This window comes from Lutra lutra, chromosome 9, assembly GCF_902655055.1.
Source record: "Lutra lutra chromosome 9, mLutLut1.2, whole genome shotgun sequence".
Classification (NCBI taxonomy): domain Eukaryota; kingdom Metazoa; phylum Chordata; class Mammalia; order Carnivora; family Mustelidae; genus Lutra; species Lutra lutra.
Genome location: NC_062286.1, coordinates 53,714,863 through 53,740,589, shown reverse-complemented (window position 1 = coordinate 53,740,589; position 25,727 = coordinate 53,714,863). Strand labels below are relative to the sequence as shown.

At 39.9% G+C, this 25,727-nt stretch overlaps 1 protein-coding gene across 18 annotated transcripts in view; it reads right to left on the bottom strand.

Moving 5' to 3' along the window:
• Positions 1-18,949: 18,949 nt before the first annotated feature.
• Positions 18,950-25,727, bottom strand: part of TIA1 (TIA1 cytotoxic granule associated RNA binding protein) — a 30,533-nt gene continuing 23,755 nt past the window's right edge. For 7 of the 18 annotated variants that reach the window (XM_047744856.1, XM_047744864.1, XM_047744867.1 and 4 more), the window contains 6 exons: positions 25,039-25,147; positions 24,552-24,647; positions 24,355-24,439; positions 23,861-23,984; positions 22,743-22,888; positions 18,950-21,646 (listed from right to left, as the gene is read on the bottom strand). In XM_047744856.1, the coding sequence (XP_047600812.1) occupies positions 21,490-21,646; positions 22,743-22,888; positions 23,861-23,984; positions 24,355-24,439; positions 24,552-24,647; positions 25,039-25,147 (717 nt within the window). In that variant the 3' untranslated portion in view covers positions 18,950-21,489. Of the gene's footprint in view, positions 21,651-22,742; positions 22,889-23,860; positions 23,985-24,354; positions 24,440-24,551; positions 24,648-24,906; positions 25,148-25,727 lie in introns of those variants that run through there. The other 11 variants (XM_047744862.1, XM_047744870.1, XM_047744866.1 and 8 more) reach the window with 5 other exon arrangements.

The following is a 25,727-nucleotide window of genomic DNA, read 5'->3' as shown; positions in this document are numbered from 1 at the left end:
ACAGAGATCACAAGTAGGCAGAGAGGCAGGCAGAGAGAGAGAGAGGAAGGGAAGGAGGCTCCCTGCTGAGTAGAGAGCCCGATGCGGGACTCGATCCCAGGACCCTGAGATCATGACCTGAGCTGAAGGCAGAGGCTTAACCCACTGAGCCACCCAGGCGCCCATGAATAAACTTTTTTAAAAGATTTTGTTTTTAGGGATGCCTGGGTGGCTCAGTTGGTTAAGTGACTGCCTTTAGCTCAGGTCATAATCCCAGTGTCCTGGGATCAAGTCCAACATCGGGCTCCCTGCTCAGCCAGGAGCCTGCTTCTCCTTCCCCCTCTACCTACTACTCTGCCTACTTGTGCTCTTTCTCTGTCAAATAAATAAATTTAATTTAATTTAATTTAAAAAGATTTTATTCTTACTGGGGTTCTTGGGGGCCCAGTCAGTTAAGTGTCTGAATCTTGATTTTGGCTCAGGTCATGATCCTGGGGTCCTGAAACAGAGACCAGCATCAGGCTGCCGCTCAGCAGGGAGTCTGCTTGAGATTCTCTCTCTCCCTCTGTCCCTCCCCTCCACTTGCGCATGCACATTCACTCTCTCTAAAATAAATAAATAAATAAATAAATAAATCTTTTTTAAAAATTTTATTTTGGGGGGCACCTGGGTGGCTCAGTCATTGGGCATCTGCCTTTGGCTCAGGTCATGATCCCAGGGTCCTGGAATAGAGCCCCGCATCGAGCTCCCTGCTCTTTTGGAGGCCTGCTTCTTCCTCTCCCGCTTCCTCTGCTTGTGTTCCCTCTCTCACTGTGTCTCTGTCAAATAAATACATAAAATCTTTATTATTTTTAAAAAATATTTTATTTTTTTAAAGATAGATTTTTTTATCTATCTTTATCTTTAAAGATAAAGATTTTTATTTTTTTAAAGAGAGAGAGATCACAAGTAGGCAGAGAAGCAGGCAGAGGGAGAGGGAAGTAGGCTCCCTGCTGAGCAGGGAGCCCAATGCAGGGCTCCATCCCAGGACCCTGGGATTATTACCTCAGCTGAAGGCAAGCACTTAACTGACTGAGCCACCCCAGTGTTTTTGTTTTTAAGAAAACTCTTTGGGCACCTGGGTGGCTCAGTTAGTTAAGCACCTGGCTTTGACTCAGGTTATGATCTCAGGGTTCTGGGATTGAGCCCCGCATCCGGTTCCCTGCTCAGCAGGGAGCCTGCTTCTCCCTCCCCTCAACCCCCACCAAACTGCCGCTCATTTGCTCTCTCTCAAATAAATAAATAAAATCTTAAAAAAAAAAAAAGAAACCTCCTTATTAGGGTATATTTTACAGACCATAAAATTCACCCATTTTATGTATATGATTCAATGACAATCATTACCTTTGTAGAGTTGGGTATCCACCACTATAATCCAGTTTGAGAACACTTCTATCACTGTAGAAAAATCCCTCTGGCCTTTCACAATTACCATTCCCATCCCAGGCAATCACTCATCTGTTTCCTTGTCTCTATAGATTTAGTTTTTCGGGAAATTTCATACAGATGGAATCATACAATATGTGGTATTTTATGTCTGGCTTCTTTCATTTCAGTTGATAACAACATGCTGTTATCAAGATTCAAAAACATTGTAACATGTATCAGTACTGCATTGTCTAAATTGCTGAAAAGTGTTCCATCCAATGGATATATCAGTTTGTTTACCCATTCACCAGCAGACAGATAATTGTTCTGTTTCCAATTTTTGGCTATTATGAGGGGCACCTGGCTGACTCAGTCAGTAGAGCACACCACTCTTGATCTCCGCATCATGAGTTCAAGCCCCATGCTGGGCCATAGAACTTACTTAAATAAATAAATAAATAAATAAAGTTAAGACTGATTATATTTGATACATAACAATGAAATTTTCTTCATGGAAAAATGTACCATAAGCTAAACTCCAAAGACACAAACAAACTGAGCAACAAAAGCAGTGCCCAGATGATTTTTTTTTTTTTTTTCAGATTCATACACTGAATTTGTACCCAAATTTGTACACCGAAAACTACAAACGTCACTTAAGGAAATCACAGACCTATGGGTGCCTGGGTGGCTCGCTGGTTAAGCGTCCAACTCAGTTTCCAATCAGGTCATAATCTGGGAGTTATAGGACCAAGCCCCATGCCTGGTTCCTGCTCAGCTTGGAGTCTGCTTGAGATTCTCCCTCTCCTTCCCTCTCAGCCCCTCCCCCCACTCATGCTCACTCTTTCTCTCTAAAATAAATAAAATCTTAAAAAAAAAAAAAAGAAATTAAAGACCTAAAAAAATGGAAAGATATCTCATGCTTGTAGATCAGAAAACTAATATTGGGCGACTGGGTGGCTCAGTTTGTTAAGCGACTGCCTTCAGCTCAGGTCATGATCCTGGAGTCCCAGGACTGAGTTCCGCATCACGCTCCCTGGTCAGTGGGGAGTCTGCTTCTCCCTCTGACCCTCCCCTCTCATACTCTCTCTCAAATAAATAAATAAAATCTTAAGAAAAAAAAAAAGAAGACTAATATTAAGAAGGTACTACTCCCCAAACTGATCTATAGATACAATGTAATCCCTATCAAAATTCCAGATGCCTTTTTTGCAAACCAACAAGATGATCCTAAAATTCATGTAGAAATGCAAGGCACTGGGCAGAGCCAAAACAATCTTGAGAAAGAAGAACAAAGTACAAGGACTCACACTTCTTCATTCTGAAACTTGCTTAAAAGCAAATTAAGACAATGTGGAAAGAGAAGACAAATACTGTATGATTGACCTTTTATGTATAATCTTAAAAAGCCAAACTCATAAAAACAGAGAATGGAGGGGTGCCTAGGTGGCTCAGTGGGTTAAGCCTCTGCCTTCAGCTCAGGTCATGATCTCGGGGTCCTGGGATTGAGCCCCCCCATCGGGCTCTCTGCTCGGCAAGGAGCCTGCTTCCCTTCCTCTCTCTCTGCCTGCCTCTCTGCCTACTTGTGATTTCTGTCTGTCAAATAAATAAATAAATAAATCTTTAAAAAAAAAAAACACACAGAGAATGGAATTATTGCCAGGGATTGAGGGGTGGGAGAAATGGGGAGATATCAATCAAAGGTGCAAACTTCTAGTTATAAGATGAATAAATTCTGGGAATCTAATGGGCATCATGGTGATTATCATTAATAGTAGTGTATTATATTGCTAATAAACTTTTGCTAACAGCTGAAAGTTGTTGAGAGTAGATGTTAAACGTTCTCACCACACCACAAAACCTGTAATTATATGACATGATGAAGGTGTTAGCTAATGCTTTGGTGGTAATCATTTTGCAATATATAAGTGTATCAGACCACACTGAACGCCTGGGGAGCCTAGGTGGCTCAGTGGTTAAGCATCTGCCTTTAGCTCAGGTCATGATCCCAGGGTCCTGGGGTCCCTGCTCTTGCTCTCTGCCCCTGCTCATGTGCACACATTCACTCCCTCTCTTCCAAATAAATAAAATCTTTAAAAAAAACACATTGAGGGGCGCCTGGGTGGCTCAGTGGGTTAAGCCGCTGCCTTCGGCTCAGGTCATGATCCCAGGTCCTGGGTTCGAGCCCCACATCGGGCTTTCTGCTCAGCAGGGAGCCTGCTTCCTCCTCTCTCTCTGCCTGCCTCTCTGCCTACTTGTGATTTCTCTCTGTCAAATAAATAAATAAAATCTTTAAAAAAAAAAAACACATTGAACACCATAAACTTATATAATGTTATGTCAATTATATTTCAAAAAAGCTGAGGAGAGGGGCATCTGTCTTCCACTCAGGTCATGGTCTCAAGGTCCTGGGATGGAGCCTTGTGTTTGGCTCCCTGCTCAGCAGGGAACCTACTTCTCCCTCTTCCTCTGTCCCTCCCCCACTTGTGCACACTTTCTCTCTCAAATAAATAAATAAAATCTTTTTTTAAAAAAGAGAGAGACATAACCCAATTTAAAAATGGATAAAGGAGGGACGCCTGAGTGACTCAGCTAAACATGTGCCTTTGGCTCAGGTCATGTTCCCAGGGCCCTGGGATTGAGTTCCACATGGGGTTCCCTGCTTAGTGGGGAGCCTGCTTCTCCCTCTGCCTGCTGCTCCCCATGCTTGTGCTCTCTCTCCATCTCTAAGAAATAAATAAACAAAATCTTAAAAAAAAATGACAAAGATCTGAATGGATATTTCTCCAAAGAAAATAAACAGCCAATAAGCATATAAAAAATGTTCAACATCATGTAATTAGGAAATTATAAATCAAAACCACAATGGGATACCATTTCACAGCCACTAAATGACTAAAAAAGCAGGAAAATAACAAGTGTTGTCATAGATACTGAAAACTGGAACCCTCATACATTGTTGATAGTACTGTGAAATGGCAGCGCCACTTTGGAAAGTGATGGTTGATGGTTCTCAAAATGTTAAACAGTTACTATATGACTCACAAGAGAATATATGCCCAACCAACTGAAAATACAAAAATCTGTACATGTATGTTCATAGTAGCATTATTCATAATAGCTAGAAAGCGGAATCAATACAAATTTCCATCAACGGATGAATGAACAAACAAAATGTGGTCTGCACACACAACGGAATATAATTTGGCCTTAAAAGGGAACGATATTCTGATACACGCTATATGAACCTCACAGTATTATGCTAAGTGAAAGAAGTCAGACACAAAAACCTACAAACTGTAAGATTCCACTTAAATGAAATATGCAAAATAGGAAAATGCACAGAGACAGAAAGTAGACTGGTGGATGCCAGCGGAGAGAAAAAGAGGAAACAAGAGCTCCTGCTAGTAAGTATGAGCTTTCTTTTCAGGGGATGAAAGGCTACAAAACTCTGTGGATATATTAAAAAAAAAAAAAAAAAAATCACTGGATTACAGCACTTTAAAGGAGTGAATTTTATGTTATCTGAATTACATATTTTTGTTATTGTTTTTTAAATATTTTATTTATTTATTTGACAGAGAGAGACACAGTGAGAGAGGGAACACCGGGAAAGGGAGAAGCAGGCTTCCTGCTGAGCAGAGAGCCTGATGCAGGGCTTGATCCCAGGACGCTGGGATCATGACCTGAGCTGAAGGCAGATGCTTAATGACCAAGCCACCCAGGCACCCCGGAACTATATTTAAATGAAGCTCTTTAAAAAAAGATAGATAGATAGATAGATTGATTGATTTATGAGAGAGGGGAGGGGTGGGAGGGGCAGGAAGGGACAAGCAGACTCCATGCTGAGTGTGGAGCCCAACACTGGGCGGCATCCTACAACTTGGAGATGATCACCTGAGCTGAAACAGGGAGTTAGAGACTTAACTGACTGAGCCACCCAGGCGCTCCTAAGAAAGCTGTCATAAAAAGGGGCTAGCTCGGGGCGCCTGGGTGGCTCAGTGGGTTAAGCCGCTGCCTTCGGCTCAGGTCATGATCTCAGGGTCCTGGGATCGAGTCCCACATCGGGGTCTCTGCTCAGCAAGAAGCCTACTTCCCTCTCTCTCTCTCTCTCTGCCTGCCTCTCCGTCTGCTTGTGATCTCTCTCTGTCAAATAAATAAAAATAAAAAAAAAATTTAAAAAAAAAGGGGCTAGCTCAGTCAGTGGAGCTTGTGACTCTTGATCTTGGGATTGTGAGGTTGATCCCCACACTGGGTGTACAGATTACTTAAAAAAATAAAATTAGGGGTGCCTGGGTGGCTTAGTTGGTTGGGTGTCTGCCTTTGGCTCTGGTCATAATCCAGGGTCGTGTGATGGGAGTCCTGCATCAGGCTCCCTGCTTGGTAGAAACCTGCTTTTCCCTCTCCCTCTGCCACTCCCTGCTTGTGTTCTCTCTTTGTCATATAAATTAAAAAAAATTTTTTTAAGCTGAAAAATAAAATAAAAAGCCATCATTAAAAATAGAGGGAAAATATTTGGAATGCAAATTCCAAAGAGCTAATTTTCTAAAGTAAGAGTCCTTTATAAATCAGTAAGAAAAAGAAACAAACCCACTAGAAAAATGAGCAAAGAGCATGAAAAGACAGCTTGTGAAAAATAAAAAACAAAAATGATTTTAAACATCCAAATTCTATCTTAAAATAAGCAAGAGGTTGGGGCGCCTGGGTGGCTCAGTGGTTGAGGCCTCTGCCTTCGGCTCGGGTCATGATCTCAGGGTCCTGGGATTGAGTCCCGCGTCGGGCTCTCTGCTCAGTGGGGAGCCTGCCTCCTCCTCCTCTCTCTCTCTGCCTGCCTCTCTGCCTACTTGTGATCTGTCTGTCAATTAAATTTAAAAAAAAAAAATCTTTAAAATAAGCAAGAGGCAAATCAAAACAAGACAATACTTTGGCAAAATGACAAAAAAGATAAATGTTATCACTGTGTTCATGAAGATGTGGAGAAACAGGCACTGCATATCTTTGGTGGGGATGTAAACTGCAACATCTTCTTTAAAGGGATGTAAATAAAATAAATGTAAAACATATGCTGTAACTTAGCAATTCCACTTCTAAGACTTCATGAGTTCTCTTCTCACACGTACACAAAGTATGTACAAGGATACCGCATGCAAAGTTGTCCAGAACTGCACAAGAATGGAAAAAGTCTAAGCACTGACTAAAGAAATAATGGTGCAGGCCTACAATATGCTACTGTAAAGCCATTAAGAAGAGTAAGATAGATCTATAAGTACTGATAAGGAAGAGGTATCAAGATATATCGTGGGATGATTAAAGTAAAAAAAAAAAAAAAACCTTAAAAAAAAAAAAAAAGAAAAGAAGATATATCGTGGGATGAAAAAAGGCACTTCATACAGGACAGTCTTGATTTAAAAAAGAAAAAAAAAGGTATACACACACATGTGTGTGGTCTTAGAAAAAGTGACTTAGGATTTGGGAAATAGTACAGAGGAGACTTACATTTCAGTTTTATATTATTTGAACTTTAAGTTTTTTTTTTTAAAGACTTTATTTATTTATTTGATAGAGATCACAAGTAGGCAGAGAGAGAGAAGGGGAAGCAGGCTCCCCGCTGGGCAGAGAACCCAACACGGGGCTCGATTCCAGGAACCCGAGATCATGACCTGAGCTGAAGGCACTGAAGGCACACTGAGCCACCCAGGCTCCCCTATTATTTGAATTTTAAACATGGACTCCTGTCGTTTATCATAGATTCTATATTTCAAGCATATACAAACAAGTAACACAGCTCGTAAAGAACCTGTATTTGCCACAGAAAACGAAAACACTAATTTGAAAAGATATATGCACCCCTATGTTCACTGTAGTTTTACTTAAAATAGATTAAGATATGGAAACAACCTAAGACGGATGAATGGATAAACATTTGGTGTGTATGTGCGCCTGTAAAATGATTACTATACTGGAATACACCTGGGAATACTACTCAGACATAAAAGAGAAGGAAATATTGCCATCTGCAACAATGTGGATGGACCTCAAAGGTATTATGCTAAGTGAAATAAGACAGAGAAAGACAAATACCGTATGATTTCACTTGTATGTGGAATCTAAAAAACAAAACAAAGCAAAACGCATACATACAGAAAACAGACTGGTGGGTGCCAGAGGGAAGAGGGGATGGGAGGGTAGGAGAAACGGGTGAAGGGGATCAAAAGGTACAAACTTCCAGATATAAAATAAGTCATGGGAATGTAAGGTACTGCAAAATGACTGCAGTAGATAGTATCATATTGCGTATTTGAAAGCTGCCAAGAGGATAAATCCTCAATGTTCTCATCACAAGGAAAAACATTTTTTTTGTAACTTTCTTTGTATGGTGATTAATAACTAGACTTATTGTGGCAATCACTTCACAGCGTATACAATTACTGAATTACCTGGTACACCTGAAACTATTATGTTGCACATCATTTTTACCTCAACTTAAAAAAAGAAAGAAAGAAAGAGAGAGAAAAACCAAACTATATTTGAACCCTGCCTTTAAAAAGATGTCTTATTGGGCGCCTGGGGGTCTCAGTCGTTAAGCGTGTGCCTTCAGCTTAGGTCATGATCCCAGCATTCTGGGATCCAGCACCACATCAGGCTTCGGGCTCCGCAGGAAGTCTGCTTCTGCCTCTCCCTCTCCCACTCCCACTCCCCCTACTTGTGTTCCCTCTCTCTGTGTGTGTCTCTCTCTGTCAAATAAATAAATAAAATCTTAAAAAAAAAAAAAAGTATCTTCTAATCAAGTTTACAAAACTGCCTGCTCAGCAAGATGGTGTAAACGGACCGATGCTGGAAGAGCTAACCCAGGAATGCTTCCTGGAAGTGGTGCGTTTTAATCCAGGTACTGTTCAGCTGTAGAGCTGTAGTTTGGTAGATAACTGTTTAATGCTTGTGAAGCAACAGTAACGGAAGGGAACGAATCATTGTCATGAATAAAACATAAACCTTGCTAACTTTTACCGAGTACAAGCCCTTCCCATGCATTTACTCAGGTATTGCTCACCATAATCCAGTAAAGTGGGTACTAATACCATTTTAAAGTTGAAGAAATTAGCTCAAAGACAGTAATGATTTGTTGAATGTCTCACAGCCAGCAACCAGATAATATAACGTGAGTTTGTACTCTACAGGATTCCTTGTCAAACCACAAGTAAAAGGAAGGGACATGCCTAGAAGCCAGGCCTCCTGATTCCTAGGTTTCCATTAGCCCTGCGCTGTCTCGGAATAGCGGAGAAAGACCGCCCCCGCCCCGCAGACGCGTGCATGGGAACCCGGCCTGCAGGATGCATACCTCCCGCATGGTTTCCGGGACCCGGCCCACCCCAAGAGGCACCACTCAGGGACCTGCTTCCCGGCATCCTCCCCGCGCGACGGCTCACTTCCGGTTCTAAGTAGGCCCAAGCAGAAGCATCACCTGGCCGGGACCCTGCGCCTTGGCCACGCTGTCCGCCAGGATTCCCAGCTCTACGCCTTCGTCGCACTGCTGCCCCCGCCTTCTGTCAACACGGTCCCCTTACCAGCCTCGCGCCCCCCACCCCCCACCTCCGGCTCCAGGGTCCCAAGCTGATGACCGCCCTCACCTCCTCTCTCTTCGCCTGCCGCGGCCTTTTACAAACGCGGCCAAACTGTTCGCTGTAACGACCGTCGTTATTGGTCAGGGCCGCCTACGCGCGGCGGATACCCGCCCACTCGGCGTGCCTGGTCTGATGGGAGTTGTAGTTTCCTCCTGTAGGCGGCCAAGAATTGGCGGCGGAGTATCGCGGTGGAGTCTGTGCTAACGCGGCGGCTGTGATGCCTAGGTTCTTCCTAGGAGCCGGAGTGCTTCTGGACGACCGTGCTGGGACAGAAGGCACTGATAGGGTTCTCGGGCTAATCATGACTGTTTCAGCCCCGAGAAAGCACTATTTCTGCGAAGAATTCACTGGTTATCGGAGCAAAAATCGTCATAAATTACCTGCATTGTTAGCAGATGTTGGCTGTGATTTAGCGTTTTGTCAAGGGAAGTCTTGTCCACTAGAGTATTCGTTGTTTGTAAAACTTGTGTGTTTGTATCAAGGGACTCACAGAACTCGTTTCTCAGCCTTCTTTTTCTACCTTAGCTACATTCTGACGTACTACTTGAACGTTTGCATTTATAATGAATTGAAATCGGCTTCCTGGGTGTTTTAGTTCTGGTCCTTGGACTCACACAGAATAAATCTCCATACTCTGTTCATGGCTGAGGACAGCTTCAGAATGCAATGTGTTAAGGATGAGGCCAGTGTGTTTTGGAAAATTCTGAAATGAGATTTCCTGTGGCTTTGGCCTTGATTCTGTTACTTACTAGGGGTGACACTGTGGGCAGGTTGACTAAAAACGTTAGTCTTCTCGTCTATTAATAAGAGAGAAATGGGGCGCCTGGGTGGCACAGTGGGTTAAAGCCTCTGCTTTCGGCTCAGGTCATGATCCCAGGGTCCTGGGATCGAGCCCCGCATCGGGCTCTCTGCTCGGCAGGGAACCTGCTTCCTCCTCTCTCTCTCTGCCTGCCTCTCTGCCTACTTGTGATCTCTGTCAAATGAAATGAATAAAATCTTTAAAAAAAAAAAATAAGAGAGAAATGGTCCTTTCCAGGACTCTGGTTTGCTACATTTCTCAAACTGGAGGAAAGGGGAGAAGGACACAATTTTCCGCGATATTTTTCCAATTTTGTGTTTCCATTTTGATTACAAGTGGTTATTCTTTTGTTTGTTTTTAAAGATATTATTTATTTGACAGAGAGAGGAAAAAGCACAAGCCAGGGGAGCTGCAGAGGGAGAGGGAGAAGCAGGCTCCCCGCTCAGCCGGGAGCCCCATGCAGGGCTTGATCCCAGCATCCTGGGATCAAGACCTGAGCTGAAGGCAGGTGCTTAACCGACTGAGCCACCCAGGGGCCCCTCCACTCTTAAGTTTTTAAAATGATTATCAGTATATCCTGGGTCATCTGGATGATCACCTAGTCATACTGTAGGGCTTCAATGCCTGTTTGTATCTATGAGTGCTTCTCTAAAGCACTTCTTCACCTGGAGTACTGCTACAGGCCTCTAGTGAATAGATACCATGGATGTTATTAAAGATCCCAACGGGCACCTGGCTGACTCAGTCAATAGAGCCTTGACTCTTGATCTCAGGAGTTGTGGGTTGGAGCACCAGACTGGGTGTAGAGATTACTTAAAATCTTGGGGGGGGGGGGAGGAAAAAAGATCCTACAATACACAGAACAGTCCTCACAACAAAGAATTATCTGACACATAATGTCAATAGTGCCAAAGTTGAGAGACCCTGTGTTAAAAAGTGGGGAGGAGGGACTGGGAAGTATCCTCCAAACGGAGAAGGCACTTTTAAAGCCAAAAAATGAAGTGGTCAACTCCTTACAGTTTATAGAATTTTATTAATTGGGTGGTGATCCAGGCAGCTGTGCGGGTATTCTCTGCAAAATCCAGACCTCAGTGTATAGATTTTATAAAACGAAGGGATGTTCAGGAGGGCACTGTAGTGAGGTCAAAGGGTCTGCATGCATTTAATTGATAGCTAACATTTAACAGACCTCATTACACCCTCTGTGCATCGGGGAATGGGTGGGTGGGACTTATCTCTACGAGTTATCCAAACAAATTTAGAGAAGGCAAGAGCAAGCTTCTCCACATTCTGGTCATGGCATACATTAACATCTAGGGGACCTAGCACATGCAGCCCCAGGGGAGGTCATCACAGGGACATGGATAAGGTCGTGAGGCCAAAGACGGAGTCAATACTGTCCACACTCCTACACCCTGTTTTAGAGTGTTTCAAATTTTTTTCACTTGATTTGCCTAAATGTGTTCTAAGAGATTTGTGGGTTTTCAGTTTAGACACAGTTATATACATTCCAGTCAGGAAAGAAGCTATCAAACAGCCCCATTCTAGAAGAGGTTTCTTCCTTCCAAGCCAAACACACAGGGTTCTTCTATTCCTCCTTCAAAGAGTGGCCTTTGAAGAAGCGTTACCCTCACAGAAGTCCTTTCTCAGCCTTCTCATAAATAAAATTCTCAGAATTGTTTAATACTCTCATTATGGGGGCACCTGGGTGGCTCAGTAGGTTAAGCCTCTGCCTTTGGCCAGGGTTATGATCTCAGGGTCCTGGGATCGAGCCCCACATTGGGGTCTCTGCTCAGCAAGAAGCCCGCTTCCCCCTCTCTCTCTGCCTGCCTCTCTGCCTACTTGTGATCTCTCTGTCAAATAAATAAAATATAAAAAAAAATACTCTCATTATGGTTTGACATAGTAGACCTTCTTTCCCTTTTCTCAAAACATCATTTTTTCAGCCTTGAGGCAGATTTTTTTTGTGATCCTCGAGTCAAGCTATTAATTCAGTGATCCTCCATGGCATGAAGATATGCTGTAATAATAGTACAATTATTACACAAGAAAAGGAAAACATTAGAGAAATGACATTGTAAAAGTTCCAACTGTATGGCAAACCAGTATATGAAAATAATAGTGACTTCTTCCCCACCTCTGCTGCTTTAAGATCTTCTGTTGTTGGTAATCTGCAGCTTGACTATGTGTATCAGTATGTATTTCATTTTATTTATCCCTCTTAGGAGTTATTGTGACTCTTGGATCTGAGAATTCCTAGTTTTCTATAATTCTGGAAAATTCTCAGTCACTATTTCTTCAAGTATTGTCTATCCCAAATTGTTTTATTTTGTGAAACTCCAGTTTAAATATATTTTAGGGGCAGCTGGCTGGCTCAGTTGGTAGAGCCTGGGACTCTTGATATTGGGGTTGTGGGTTCAAGGCCAATGTTGAGTGCAGAGATTACTTAAAATCTTATTTAAAATGTATTTTAGATTTCTCATTTTACTTTCCATGCTCTTTTCCTATATTCTATCCCTTTGCCTCTGTACTGTTCCAAAGTACAGATTTCTTCATCTCTAATTTGGGCTAGTCAGTCCATTGAATTTTTAAATTTTAGCTGTTTTAACTTCCAGAGGCTTTATAAATTCCTTTTAAAATTCTACTAATGATTTGATAGTTACTTCTTCCTTGCTCATATTTTTATTACAGCCTTTATTTCTAAAGACATATGAAAGGGGCACCTGGGTGGCTCAGTGGGTTAAGCCTCTGCCTTTGGCTCAGGTCATGATCTCAGGGTCCTGGGATCCAGCTCAGGTCGTCAGGTTCTCTGCTCAGCGGGGAGCCTGCTTCTCCCCAACTCTCTGCCTGCCTCTCTGCCTACTTGACATCTCTGTCAAATAAATAAATAAGTCCTAGGCTGAAGTCCTTGGAGGTCAAATTCTGCTGCTCTTTGTTTCTGCTGAATCCTTCCTGGGTCTTGGTTCTTCATGTGTTTGGGAGTTTTTGAATGTAAGCTCCTAATTTTAAACTGAGTTAATCTTGAGGGGCCTGGATATGGGATACACTCTTCCGGAAAGGATTTGTGAGTATCCAAGCTACATACAGGATTCCTACCTACTGATAAAACTAAAAATCTAATCAAGAAAGGGACAGAGAACGGGGCGCCTGGGTGGCTCAGTGGGTTAAGCCACTGCCTTCGGCTCAGGTCATGATCTCAGGGTCCTGGGATCGAGCCCCGCATCGGGCTCTCTGCTTGGCAGGGGGCCTGCTTCCTCCTCTCTCTCTCTGCCTGCCTCTCTGCCTGCTTGTGATTTCTGTCAAATAAATAAAAATTTTTTTTTAAACATTTTATTTATTTGACAGAGAGAGAGATCACAAGTAGGCAGAGGCAGGCAGAGAGAGAGGAGGAAGCAGGCTCCCTGCCGAGCAGAGAGCCCGATGCGGGGCTCGATCCCAGGACTCCGGGATCACGACCTGAGCCGAAGGCAGAGGCTTTAACCCACTGAGCCACCCAGGCGCCTCAAATAAATAAAAATTTTAAAAAAATTATGATAAATGCTATAAAAAGCTTTGTAAGATTTGAAAAGCTAACTGATTTATGATTTAGATTGTTGGTAAAGGAATGCCTTTTAGAGGAGGAGACATTTAAGTAGAGACTTGAAGACAAAGTGGGCAAAAGGCAGATAGGTGGCAAGGAGCCATGGGAATGATAGGAGTCTCAATCCCCACCCCACCCTTCTTTTCCTTGTTTTGTCACACATCTTTTTTGCCAGTTGGCTCAATGTTAGGCTTTGTCAATAGAGGGCACTGAGGGAACAATGGAAGAGGATAATGATGGGAAAGCACTTCCTTTATGGTACTAATTCTCTTTTTATTCAGTGCCAGTGGATCAGTGTATGGGAGACCCACTGACACTCCCCTCAGGGGTCTCTGGGACCTGTCCCAGCCAGCTGCATCCTCAGACTACACTCCCCCCACCACACACACCCCCGCCCCCGCCCCCTCACAGCTGCTTCCTTGGCAGCTTTGGCTACAGCAGCTTACAGATGTTGCTAGTAGTGATATACAGAATACCAAATTAAATAATGCTTAGTTTAGGTAAACTCCTTGCACTGTTTGGGATTATGTTTTAATTTGCTGAATCTGGAGACCCTGGCTGTTTTTCACCCAACGGACCATCGCTATAGACCAGCGTCAGCCTATTCATGCTCTCTGGAAACATTAGATGACTTCTATGGACCAGCTATGGCCCACGCCCTCTGGCATGTTTCTTCGCCAGGCTGCACATTCTGTGGTAACCAAGTTCCCTTGGAAGAGGTCAGAATCTCAGGGCTCTCCTAAACTCCTAGTTCCCTCCTTGTCCACTGTTTATTAGTAGTAGCTGCTTTCATTTTCACCTGTGACTTCTGGATCCCTTTAATGGTTGTTTTACCCCTTTTAGTAGTTAACTACACCCCTTACTATTTAGCAATTATTTATATTAAGATATCCTTTTTGGAGTGCCTGGGTGACTCAGTCAGTTAAGCGTCTGCCTTCATTCAGCTCAGGTCAGGATTCTGGCGTCCTGGAATAGAGCCCCCTATCAGGCTCCCTGATCAGCGGGGAGTCTGCTTCACCCTCTCCCTCCTTCTCCCCCTGCTCCTGTTCTCTTTCAAACAAATAAATAAAATCTGGGGAAAAAAGTCACATCCCAAGACAGATAATTCATTGTTGCCAGAGGAGGAGGTGAGAAAACTGGACAGGGTTCCTCTCCTACATTCTCCTAACAGTTTCAAATACAAATAAATGGAAAGGGTAACACAGCACTTGTGCCATACTCTTAATTAAAAATATGAAATAGCAAAACTTACCTAGAGTTTCCCTCAAGAGAACACACAAGAAAAATGTTCCCACAAAGCAGCTGCAAATAATACACCAACTATCCAATGTGAATTAAACAAAACTAATGAAACAAATGCAACGTACAAGAATTCCTCACACCTGTCAGGATGGCAAAAATAAAAACATAGGGAACAAGCGTTGGTGAGAAGGTAGAGAAAAAGGAACCCTCATGCTCTGCTGGTGGGAATGCAAGTAGTGTAGCCACTGCGGAAAACAGTATGGAGGTTCCTAAAAAAAATTAAAAATAGAATTACCATATGATCCAGTAATCTCACTACTAAGTATTTCCCCAAAGGATATGTAAACATTAATTCAAAAAATATATATACCCGGGGCGCCTGGGTGGCTCAGTGGGTTAAAGCCTCTGCCTTCAGCTCAGGTCATGATCCTGGGGTCCTGGGATTGAGCCCCGCATCAGGCTCTCTGTTCATTGGGGAGCCTACTTCCCCACCTCTCTCTCTGCCTGCCTCTCTGCTTATCTGTGATCTCTGTCAAATAAATAAATAAAATCTTAAAAAAAAAAAGATGAAAAACATATATATATATATGCCCTCTTCCAATCTGTGGCAGCAGCTCAAGTGCCCATTGACAGATGAATGGATGAAGATGTGGGGTTCACACACACACACACACACACACACACACACACACACATTGCTTAGCCATGAAAAAGAATAAAATATTGCCACTTGCAACAACATGGATGGATCTGGAGTATAATCCTAAGTGAATTAAGTCAGAGACAAATGATTTGACTTGTATGTGATTTCACTTATATGTGGAATTTAAGAAACAAAACAAAGAAACAAAGAGACAAACCAAAAAAACAAACCCTTAACTACAGAGAACAAACAAATGGTTGCCAGAGGGGAGGTGGGTGGGCTGATGGGTGAAATAGGTAAAAAGGATTGAGAGTAACTTACCTTGATGAGCGCTAATACATAGAACTGTTGAATCACTATACCATACACCTAAACTAACTCTACTGGAACTAAAATTAAAAAACAAAAACCCCCAAGAACTCAGGGATGATACGTCCCTGAAGCGAAACAGAAATTGGTATTAACTTAGGAAAGAGAAAATGACAAAACCATTTCAGAAATGAAGACTAGAGGTGCGTTGGTGGCTCAGTCAGTTCAGCAGCCGACTCTTAGTTTCTGGTCGGGTCATGATCTCTCAAGGTCTGAGATGGAGCCCCACATCAGGCTCCACGCTCAGTGGGGAGTCTGCTTGTGGATTCCCTCTCTCCCTCTGCCTCTCCCCTCATTCATTCTCTCTCAATCTCTAAAATAAGTAAGTCTTTTAAAAAATTACTAAATTAAAAGAGCACAATGAGTCTGGAAATCATAGGAAGCATGTTACCAAACAAGAGATTAGAAATGAGAAAAGCAAACAAAAAGATAAAAAGAACTAAGAACGAATGATAGAAACAGATGATAGGCAGGGGAAATCCAACAATATTCTAAGCAGTGGAATACTACAAATTATTTACCAGTGTAATTCAGGAAAACTTAAATCTTAGTACATGTACTCTGCCCAAGAAGGGAGTATTTCTTTAACGGTAGGAAATTTTTCCCGACAATTGCCTCTTCTCACCTGCCCGATTTTCTTCCAACATCAAATTCTTCTTAAATTCTCCACCCTACTGTAAAATGGCTTATTCTGTAATTATCTACATAGCCAAACTGTCAGATGATCAAGTTGAGCCCTCTGACCATCGACCTAGACTCACTGTCGAGTTGCTTCACAGCTGTTATCCATGGATCCATGTTGGATCCAATTCCTAGACGCATTTTTTTATTTGCTCTCATTTTTATGGAGCTTATCTAGTAACTGAGAACCAGTAAACTCAGGGAAGAGAATCTTTCAAGTTGCACATCCAAAAATTTTATTTTATGGTCACCCATGACAGTGCATGTGTGTGTATAAAACATCATTGGATATATAATTCAAACTTTTGAAGGCACTACCCCATGGATCTCTAGTTTCTAGTGTTGCTGTTGAGTATTATTCTCAATTCTTCTGCTCTCTGGTAAATTTTATTCTCTTTATGTCTGATGTCCTAAAGTCTCATGGTGATATGCCTTCCTACGGGTCTTTAATATTTATTGTGCTAATTTAGTAAGAGCTTTTTTTCAATCTTTACACTCATAATTTTATCAAGAAATTTTATTTTCTAATAAATTTCAACCACTGCTTTATTTTCTCAGTTCTCTTCCTGGAACTCCTGTTGGTTGTATTTAAACCTCCTGAATTGATTCCTATTTATTTTCCCCCTCTACTTTTATTGATTTCTGTTCTAGAACATCTCCTTTTAACAATCTCACTAAATGTATTCATATTTTAATTTCTTCTAACATTTTATTAGTATCCTGTTCTAATTTTTAAAAAAATTTTTAAGGTTTTATTTATTTATTTGACAGAGAGAGCACGAGCAGGCAGAGCAGCAGGTAGAGAAAGAGGGTTCGAAGCAGACTCCCCACTGAGCAGAGAGTTTGATGCTGGGCTCAATCCCTCGACCCTGGGATCATGACCCGATCAGGACAGAGACGTTTACCAACGAGCTGAGCCCCTAGGCGCCCCTCCTGTTCTAATTTCTTAGAGTACCTTCTTTTATCTGAGAATACTACAGTTCTTAGAAGTTTTTTGGATTCCTGAGGATTGGCTTTTTGTTTACATCTTTCACAAACTTTTCCTCAATTTCTGGTGATATTTCCCTCAAGACTGTATTTATTTTAGAGAGACAGATTGAGAGTGAGTGCACAAACGGGGGGGCGCGGGGAGTGGCAGGCAGAAGGAGAGGGAGAAGTAGGCTCCCTGACGAACAGAGAGCCTGATGCAGGGCTCGCTCCCAGGACCCCTCTGATCATGACCTGAGCCAAAGGCAGACGCTTAACTTACTGAGCCACCCAGGTGCCCAATTTCTGGTGATCTTTAGCTGTCTTTATTTAAACGTGAAGCACTGAACACCTGTTTGGAAGACCTGCGTACATGGGCAGGATTTACTTAAGATTATCATTCTCAACTATAAGGGGATTGTTGGCCAGCTTGGGTTTTTGGTGGGGACCCTCAAATGTCAGCATCTGTCTTTTCTTTCAAAGGTTGTTTATTTTTTCCATATAAGGATCCTCCAAATCCTAGAGCTGAATAAGGATAAGCAGACAGGAATCTCATTTACTTAGCATTATTAAAATTGGACTTAATCCCTATTCTGAGCCCAGTAATCCTGAGTCGGATGCCCACTTTTTCTTTTTTTAGCTGAATTACTATTAGAACTTCAGCCACTTCCAACTTCAGAGGCCGTAATACAAAATCCTATTCAACCAAGACACATTCATATATGTTTTATTAAAGCTCCTAAATTAAAATGTGTTGTTTTGAAAGTAGGTTCTTCCAGTTCTAAACACAACAGTCAAAATGCAGTCATAGGAAAAAATGGAAAAACCTCCTACAAAAAAATGATTTTGTTTTTAGAAATCATATGTCATTGAAAGAGGTTTGTTTGCGGGGCGCCTGGGTGGCTCAGAAGGTTAGGCCTCTGCCTTCGCCTCAGGTCTCAGGGCCTTTGCCTCATGGTCTCAGGGTCCTGGGATCTAGCCCCACATAGGACTCTCTGCTCAGTGGGGAGCCTGTTTCCTTCTCTCTCTGCCTACCTCTCTGCCTACTTGTGATCTCTCTCTCTGTGTTAAATAAATAAAATCTTAAAAAAAAAAGTGGTTTTTTTTTTGTTTTTTTTTTAAGAGAAATCACCCAAACGTGGGGATTTGTGCTCACAACCCCAAGATCAAGTGTTGGATGTTTTCTACTAACCAAGCCAGCCAGGTGCCTCTAAAGGGTTTGCTTTTTAATTCCTACGAATACACTTTTCTAATTTAACCATAACCTCAAGAGCACCCCACAGCACTTAGTAAACCTAACTCTCTTTGTATATACAATCTAGTCCCTGCCAACTGCCTTCTCAAATGTCAACTGAACTCTAACACACATAAAAAAGGAAAACGAGCAAGCATAGGGACAAAACAGGAGAATAAAACTACATTGTGGAACTCATCTTTGACAGGGAAATAGTATCAACAAGGAAAATGAGATCCTGGTTTCAAAATGAGTTAAATCTACAGAATGCCATTCTTTTGTGGTATTAAATCATAATTCAATGCAAACCATGGTTTCTGGAATAAGGTTAAAAAAAAAAATCTAACAAATACCTGAGTGAATATAATATGGTTAAACCAAAAAGAAAAATCTTTCACACACAATAATCACTGCAAGAAGATCCCACAGGTTATAGAAAACATAAAGGAACTTTAATATCCAAACAGGGCAAAGAATACTGAATTAACGACCCATTAAAGTGTGAATCACTTCAGGTTCTTTACAGTACCAGATATATTATAGTAAAATCTGAATGCAAATTGCAGAGAATTAAACCATTTTTAAAACTTTAATTTCCTCACCTGATAGTAATACCAGTTTTATTTTTAGACTAAAAAAATCTTTAAATGATTTTAACACTAGGAGTAAGATTTAAACCAAAGTTAGCAATGTTCCTGAAATGTCAATTTGTTCAGTAGTAACTTTTTGAGAAATACCACTTTCTTCTCAAAAAGTAGTTAATGTATACTTTAAGATTTGTGCAATAAGAAAATATACTGGCTAATAAAAAGTTTTACTTGAGAAAGCCAAAATGAAAGAAAAACTATACTTTTGCTTAAATTACTTATGCCCAAATAATTTACCCTGCAGTCCATAGATGTATAGGAAATAAACTATTTTTGAGTAAGAAAAATAATGAGGGTCCTAAAATAGAAACATAAACCAGAAGAATCTAAAAATAGCTTCCTGATATTTTATTTTTTGAGTATTTCATTTAAGCTGCTTCTGGTTGCATGCCCTGATCTGTAGACGTTAACAAGGAAATAAAATTCCCAAGTATTTAAAAAATTTACTCATCTTCCATAAAGCAACATTTAATGTATCAACACTTAAAAATACACAGTGACATAATGAAACATCAGTACAACTGCATAGAATTGAGCTCCAGAGAATTATACACTTATGAGCTGTCTTTCCTGGGCTCTGGTTTACATGAATATTGGCTTTAGAGACCAATTTAATTTGCTCCTACCTGGAAGAGACAAGGCCAGGAAACTTAAGATTTCACAGGCCTTTTCTGCTGCTAAATGCTAGGAGCTCTCTGAAGGTCTTAAAAATAACAAACCATCCAAATAAGTATACTGGGGACTCTTCCCCTTTGTGAGTAAAGGAAGAAGAAAGTTTGTGACTTTCACTGAAAACAAAACAAAAATCTCCCACAACGTTTCTAAGAGACTCTGAAATGTACTAGAAATTTCAAAACTAGAACAATGCCATCAAAGATTAAACCTCTTAATGCTCGGAGCCACCCCAAAATAAAAAAATTGGGAACTCCAGGAAACAGGTACCAAAAGAATCAAAATAATGATTGCACTGAGGATTCTCCTCTTTGAAGGCTGTTTAAGGAGGTAGGATTTTAAGGTTTTTTTGTTTGTTTATCTTTTGGCCTCTGAACATTTAAAAAATGCTTTGCCCGGCTGGTCCTTCAGGCTAATTTTAAAGTTCACAATGAACTCCAAGCCTGATATAGGATATTCTACAGTTTCACAGCTGTCATTTGTACATATTAAAACTAAGTTGATTTACTCTTTTTGAGTAAATATAACTAGAAAATGGCAAATTAATATATTCCTTTACATACAACTTTGTGTCTCAAAATTCTTGAAAAACAAGAGCAGATGACTTTGTATTCAAAGACTATCAAAGTGTGTATTTGATATTCACATGCAAACAACTTAAAACCTTAGAAATCTCCTGTCAACTCTGCATGATTGATGCCTTTCAGAAGGAAATGACGTACAAAGCTTGCTAACTGTGCAAAATATTAAATTGCTAAACATTTTACAGAATGAAACAATACATGTAAATGTAGAAGTTGATACACGAAATTAACACGGGCTCATAAGAACTTCTCACATTTCAGAGATTTTCTTGAGTAGCAAGTTTTTGTTTTTATATTTCCTGGTACACAGCAGAGTTTATCAGAGAAGATAAAAATCCTTTAAACAAATCCAAGAGGGAATTCTTGAGGCACCTTCTCATATAAAACACAAAATGAATGCAATTATCAATCCATCTGAGAAAAGTTTTCAATCTAAGTGAACATCATTTTTTCCCCATTTAAGTATATTTTACAGAAATTTAATAAGGCAAGACAAATTTGTGAAAAATGTAGTTACAAAAATGATGTAAACTAATAATTTATATTTTAAAACCCTGAAGGGAAACAGTGGAGATGGGACAGTTCAAACAATGCCTTAAAAAAACAAAAACAAAAACAAAAAACAAACCTAAAACAGAATTGTGCACAAGCTGAAGATTACAAAGAACTTCTAGACTTTGCACAGTTTTGGTTCTTCATTTTTTTTTTTTGACATCTTTATATTACATGTTTTAAATCATATCAGGAATGCAAACTAGAACTGCACACTACTTTAGTGGAAAAAAGTTCAACATTGTGCAATTTTCTGCCTCTTAATTTTAAAAAAGTGGCAGCAATCCCTGCATTTGTATTTGAAACAAGGATCTGAGAAACTTTATCAAAAAAGGTAATGAAGGCAAAAATTGGCAGACATCCAGCATCTTGTTTCTTTTTAAAACAATGTGGATGATAAGTAATTTCATGATTAAAAAATGAATCTTTTAAATAAATACATTGTATCTGACATTTGCACTGACTGATTTGATAAATCTTTAAGTAAACACGGCTTTACTACACTCCCTGTAGCCTCAAGCCACTGGCTGTAGATTATGGAGTCCTCTTTCACTGGGTTTCATACCCTGCCACTCGGTACCCTGCAGGCTGATTAGGCAACATACTGCCATTCTGTCCTGGAGGTGGCTGCACTCCATAATTTGGTCCCATCCACGGTGCGGAAGACTGTGTCTGACTGGTAGAAAATGTGAAAGAAGCAGAGAGGAGGGAAATTCACTGGTTAAAATAAAATGTAATGCCAAGGAAAAAAATAACATATACTTGGAAAAAATACTTTTACTTAAGCCCAAATAGAAGAATAATGGTTATGCCAGGGAAAGCAAAGGCAAAGTTTTTTCTCTTAAAAACAAGCATCCTCATAGGTTTAATTTGTGCAGTTTGATTTTGTTAGTTTAATACAGCTAAAAAAATAAAAATACCCTTTACGTATATCCCCTTTGAATTCAGAAAAAAGTCATTTCTGACCTCAGAAAGGAAAACTGTGCATCTGGGTTAGACATACACTGAACAAGTCACTACCTGAAAGAAACTTGATCATTTGGCACAATAGAGACTACCACTTACATTACTCAAAGAAAAAATTAAAGCAATTATTAGCATATGAAAACTCATAATATTTTTCAACATTACAAATATAAGGTTCTTTTATTTTTTTAAAGATTTCACTTTTAAGTAAACTCTACATCCAACATGGGGTGCAAACTTCAAACGCCAAAATCAAGATTCTCATGCTCTAATGGCTAAGCCAGCCAGGCAGCCCACAAATATAAAATTCTTTTAAAATAAAAACTACGAAGTATTTTTAGTTTCTTTTTCAAAAATTTAAGTTTCATAATTCAAGGTGTATAAAGAAGTGCCCATATAACAATGTGTGAAGAAACCCTATAACGCACAAAGTAAAAAGCATAACGAATAAAACACTAGCATCAAAATAACTGTATCCAAGAATGGCTAAATGATCAGTAGTCACATAAAAAGCTTAGCAGTTATTAAGCTCTTATTTTTTTACCTAATTATTAGTTGATTCATTACTAAGTATTACCAAAATTCTTTTAATACCGGTTATGCCTCAGAGCAGCACATTTCCAGATAAATTTTTAAAGAAATACACTTAAAGCTATTTATTAAAAACAGCTCTAAACTAAGTCCTTCAAAGGCTAAAACTTGCTTTAGACAGAGGACCACATTACCTACTAATTATTTAAAGTCTCTTCCTAAGCTCTTTTTTCAAAGGCTAATAAAAAGGGAAAAAAGAAAATATGCTTACTTAAATCCCTGCTGATTCCATGCTTGGCCATACATTCCATATGCAGGTACCTGCCAACCATTAGGCATATACTGGCCAATCTGTTGTGCATTTCCATACCACTGGCCCCACTGGCCATAAGCTTGTGGATATCCAATTTGATTCTGCTATTAAGTAAAATTGTAACAAGTAATTTAGTATTATTCGAAGTTACATGTACACATACAGTACCACAAATGTATCACAATTTGTGATGTGTCACAAATATATAGGGATAACACATTAGGCCATCACTGTAATTAAAAGGATAAACAAGAGTTTATAAGATGAATGAGTTAAAAAAAAAAAAAAAGAGAGAGTGAGTTATACTACTGTAACTCCATATGATACTCGAAATGGCACACTCTTTGTAAGGGAGTAGGTAATGTCCCAGTAATAAATATCAAACTCAGTACAACGTTTAAGTGTTTTGTAAATTAAACTAGATAGGGAAGACAGAAAAGGATTACTTATTCCTATATTTAGTTTACCTAAGAAAGTTATATATCCTATATAGTTTGGGAGTTTCTTATTCCTATCTTGATGCTCCACTTACAGTTTCTTCGCAGAAAACTTTTTTTTTAAAGAGAGAAATCAAGAGCATGCAAGACGGGGGATATTAAGCAGGCTCCATGTCTAGCACGGAGCTGACCCAAGGCTCAATTTCGCAACCCTGAAATCATGACCTGAACCAAAATCAAAAGTCAGATGCTTAACTGACTGAACCACCTGAGGCCCCCCTTCACAGAAATCTTTATGGGATCACATTTGAACCACTAAAGCTGCCGGGAAAAACAAAAGCAGCAAAATCTAGAAAAAATGCCAAGGCTCTAAATATATTTATAGCTTTTGTTTCAACCGAGTCAAACGTGTTTGTGAGTTCTCCAAATAGTATGTGAATAAATCTACCAAGTATTAAGAAAAAAGCCTGAATACCCCATTAGGTACACTACAACTCTAGAACTATAATACATGTAGGAAGAGCCCTTATGTATTATCATTTTAGCTAGAAACTATTAACAAGGATTATCAATAATTTCATTTTAAAATAATCTATTATTAGTCCAGCAATTACTGTCCAAAGTAAAGAACCCTCTCACCTGTTGCACAGGATTTATCATATCAAGAGTTTCTTTCCCCCAATAGCATTTCACCACATGACCTTCAATGGTAGTTCCATTAACAGAAACGATTGCATGTGCTGCACTTTCATGGGAATTGAACCTATTGAAAAGAATATTAAGAATCAGCAATATAAACTGTTTAAAGTACTTATGAATAAAACCTATTCTTAAAATCAAGCTGAGCCTGAGGTAAAACAGGCACTTCACATGAAAGAGTAACATGGTGTACTTTCTTCCATATATTTCCCCAAAAATCTTCTAGTTCTGAAAAAATGTCCTCTAATAGAGAATGTTTTATTGATCTTGTGGTTACAAGGAAGGAGCCGCTAAAACACAGTGGTAAATGTTGCTAAATGCTAGAGAAATTTCTATTTCTTTACAATCAAGGTTAAATTTTTAAGAAAACTACTAAGTGAAATATTCAAAATGATTTCTAGGGAAAAAGTTTTTTTTTAAAAAAGCACCCATACCGAACAAATGAATATCCTTTATCTGGAAAGACTCGAATTTCCATTATTTGTCCAAATGGTGAAAAAGTCTGACGCATTAGTTGTTCTGTTAGACAAAAACAAAAACAAACCATACCAAGTTATATAAAATCCTATAGACATTAAGCTCTTCATTTAAAAAATTAACCTCAAAATGCCACAGAGGTAAGACTCCATACCTGTCAGCCCAGAAGTGACACCTCCACAGTATACAGTACAGTTGCTCGGACTAGACTGATTTACAACCTCATCATATGATAGCTGTTTGGTGTTTGCTGGGGAGGGAAAAGTTTAATATTTTAAATTCATTAAATAATGAATTTATCAGAAACAGAAAAGCAGCCATCGACTACACTACTGTAATGGTAATTTTTACCTTAACCAAAATGCTTACACAATACATAATACATTTGAGGATTAAATCTTCCCCAAGAATGTCTAAAAAATTACTCAATATTCTCTATTTAATAGGAGACTTGACACTAGAGACAATATCATTTATTATTTAAAATTACAAAAATGAAAACTAAGTACATTTTCAACAGTAGTCTTGATTTGCTTCTCATCTATTTCTGCAATAAGTCTCCGGGAACAGCTCTAACATTTAAAATCTAGTGTATTTTTCTCCAAAATTCCACATTTCCTTTTCTTCTCCAATACACCTACACTCATATGTACTCTTTGGAGCTGGAGGCTTTCGGGTTGCCCAGTTAGTTCTGATTTGTCTTCCACCAAGCCACTGGCCACCCATCTGTTGAATGGCGTTTTCGGCATCCTGTTCCGCACATTAGAAATGACAAAGAAGCTACCATTAGTTGATGTTGAAAGACTATTCGCAGTAGAGAAAATTCAGCTGCTTTTCACAAATGTGTCTACTAAATGAAATGCTTTATAAAATATACAATATACAATGTGCTTCCTAAAGTGCAATGGTGTTTTTAAATTATCTTTCTTTTATTTGGATATCAGACTTCAGGAATGTTAACTACCTGAAAAAGTTAAGAGCCCCAGAGCCCTTATGAGATAGCTGTTATAAAGTTCATGTAATAATCAGACTATTATGGATGAAAACCTCACTTTACACAATCCAACAAACTTGGTAACAGTATTTGGTTTCTCATTCATCCAACAAGTAAACACCGAACAGCTGTAATGTTCTACCAGCAGATTAAGTGTTAGGGATTCACTGGTTAATGAGACAGACATGGTCTCTGCTGCCACAGAACTGACATTCTTTTGGGGCCACAAACTTATTACAAATTGTGGTAAATGCCATGACAGAAGCAAAAGGATTAGGGTGCCTAGGTGGCTCAGATGGTTGTCTGCCTTCAGCTCAGGTTACGATCCCAGGGTCC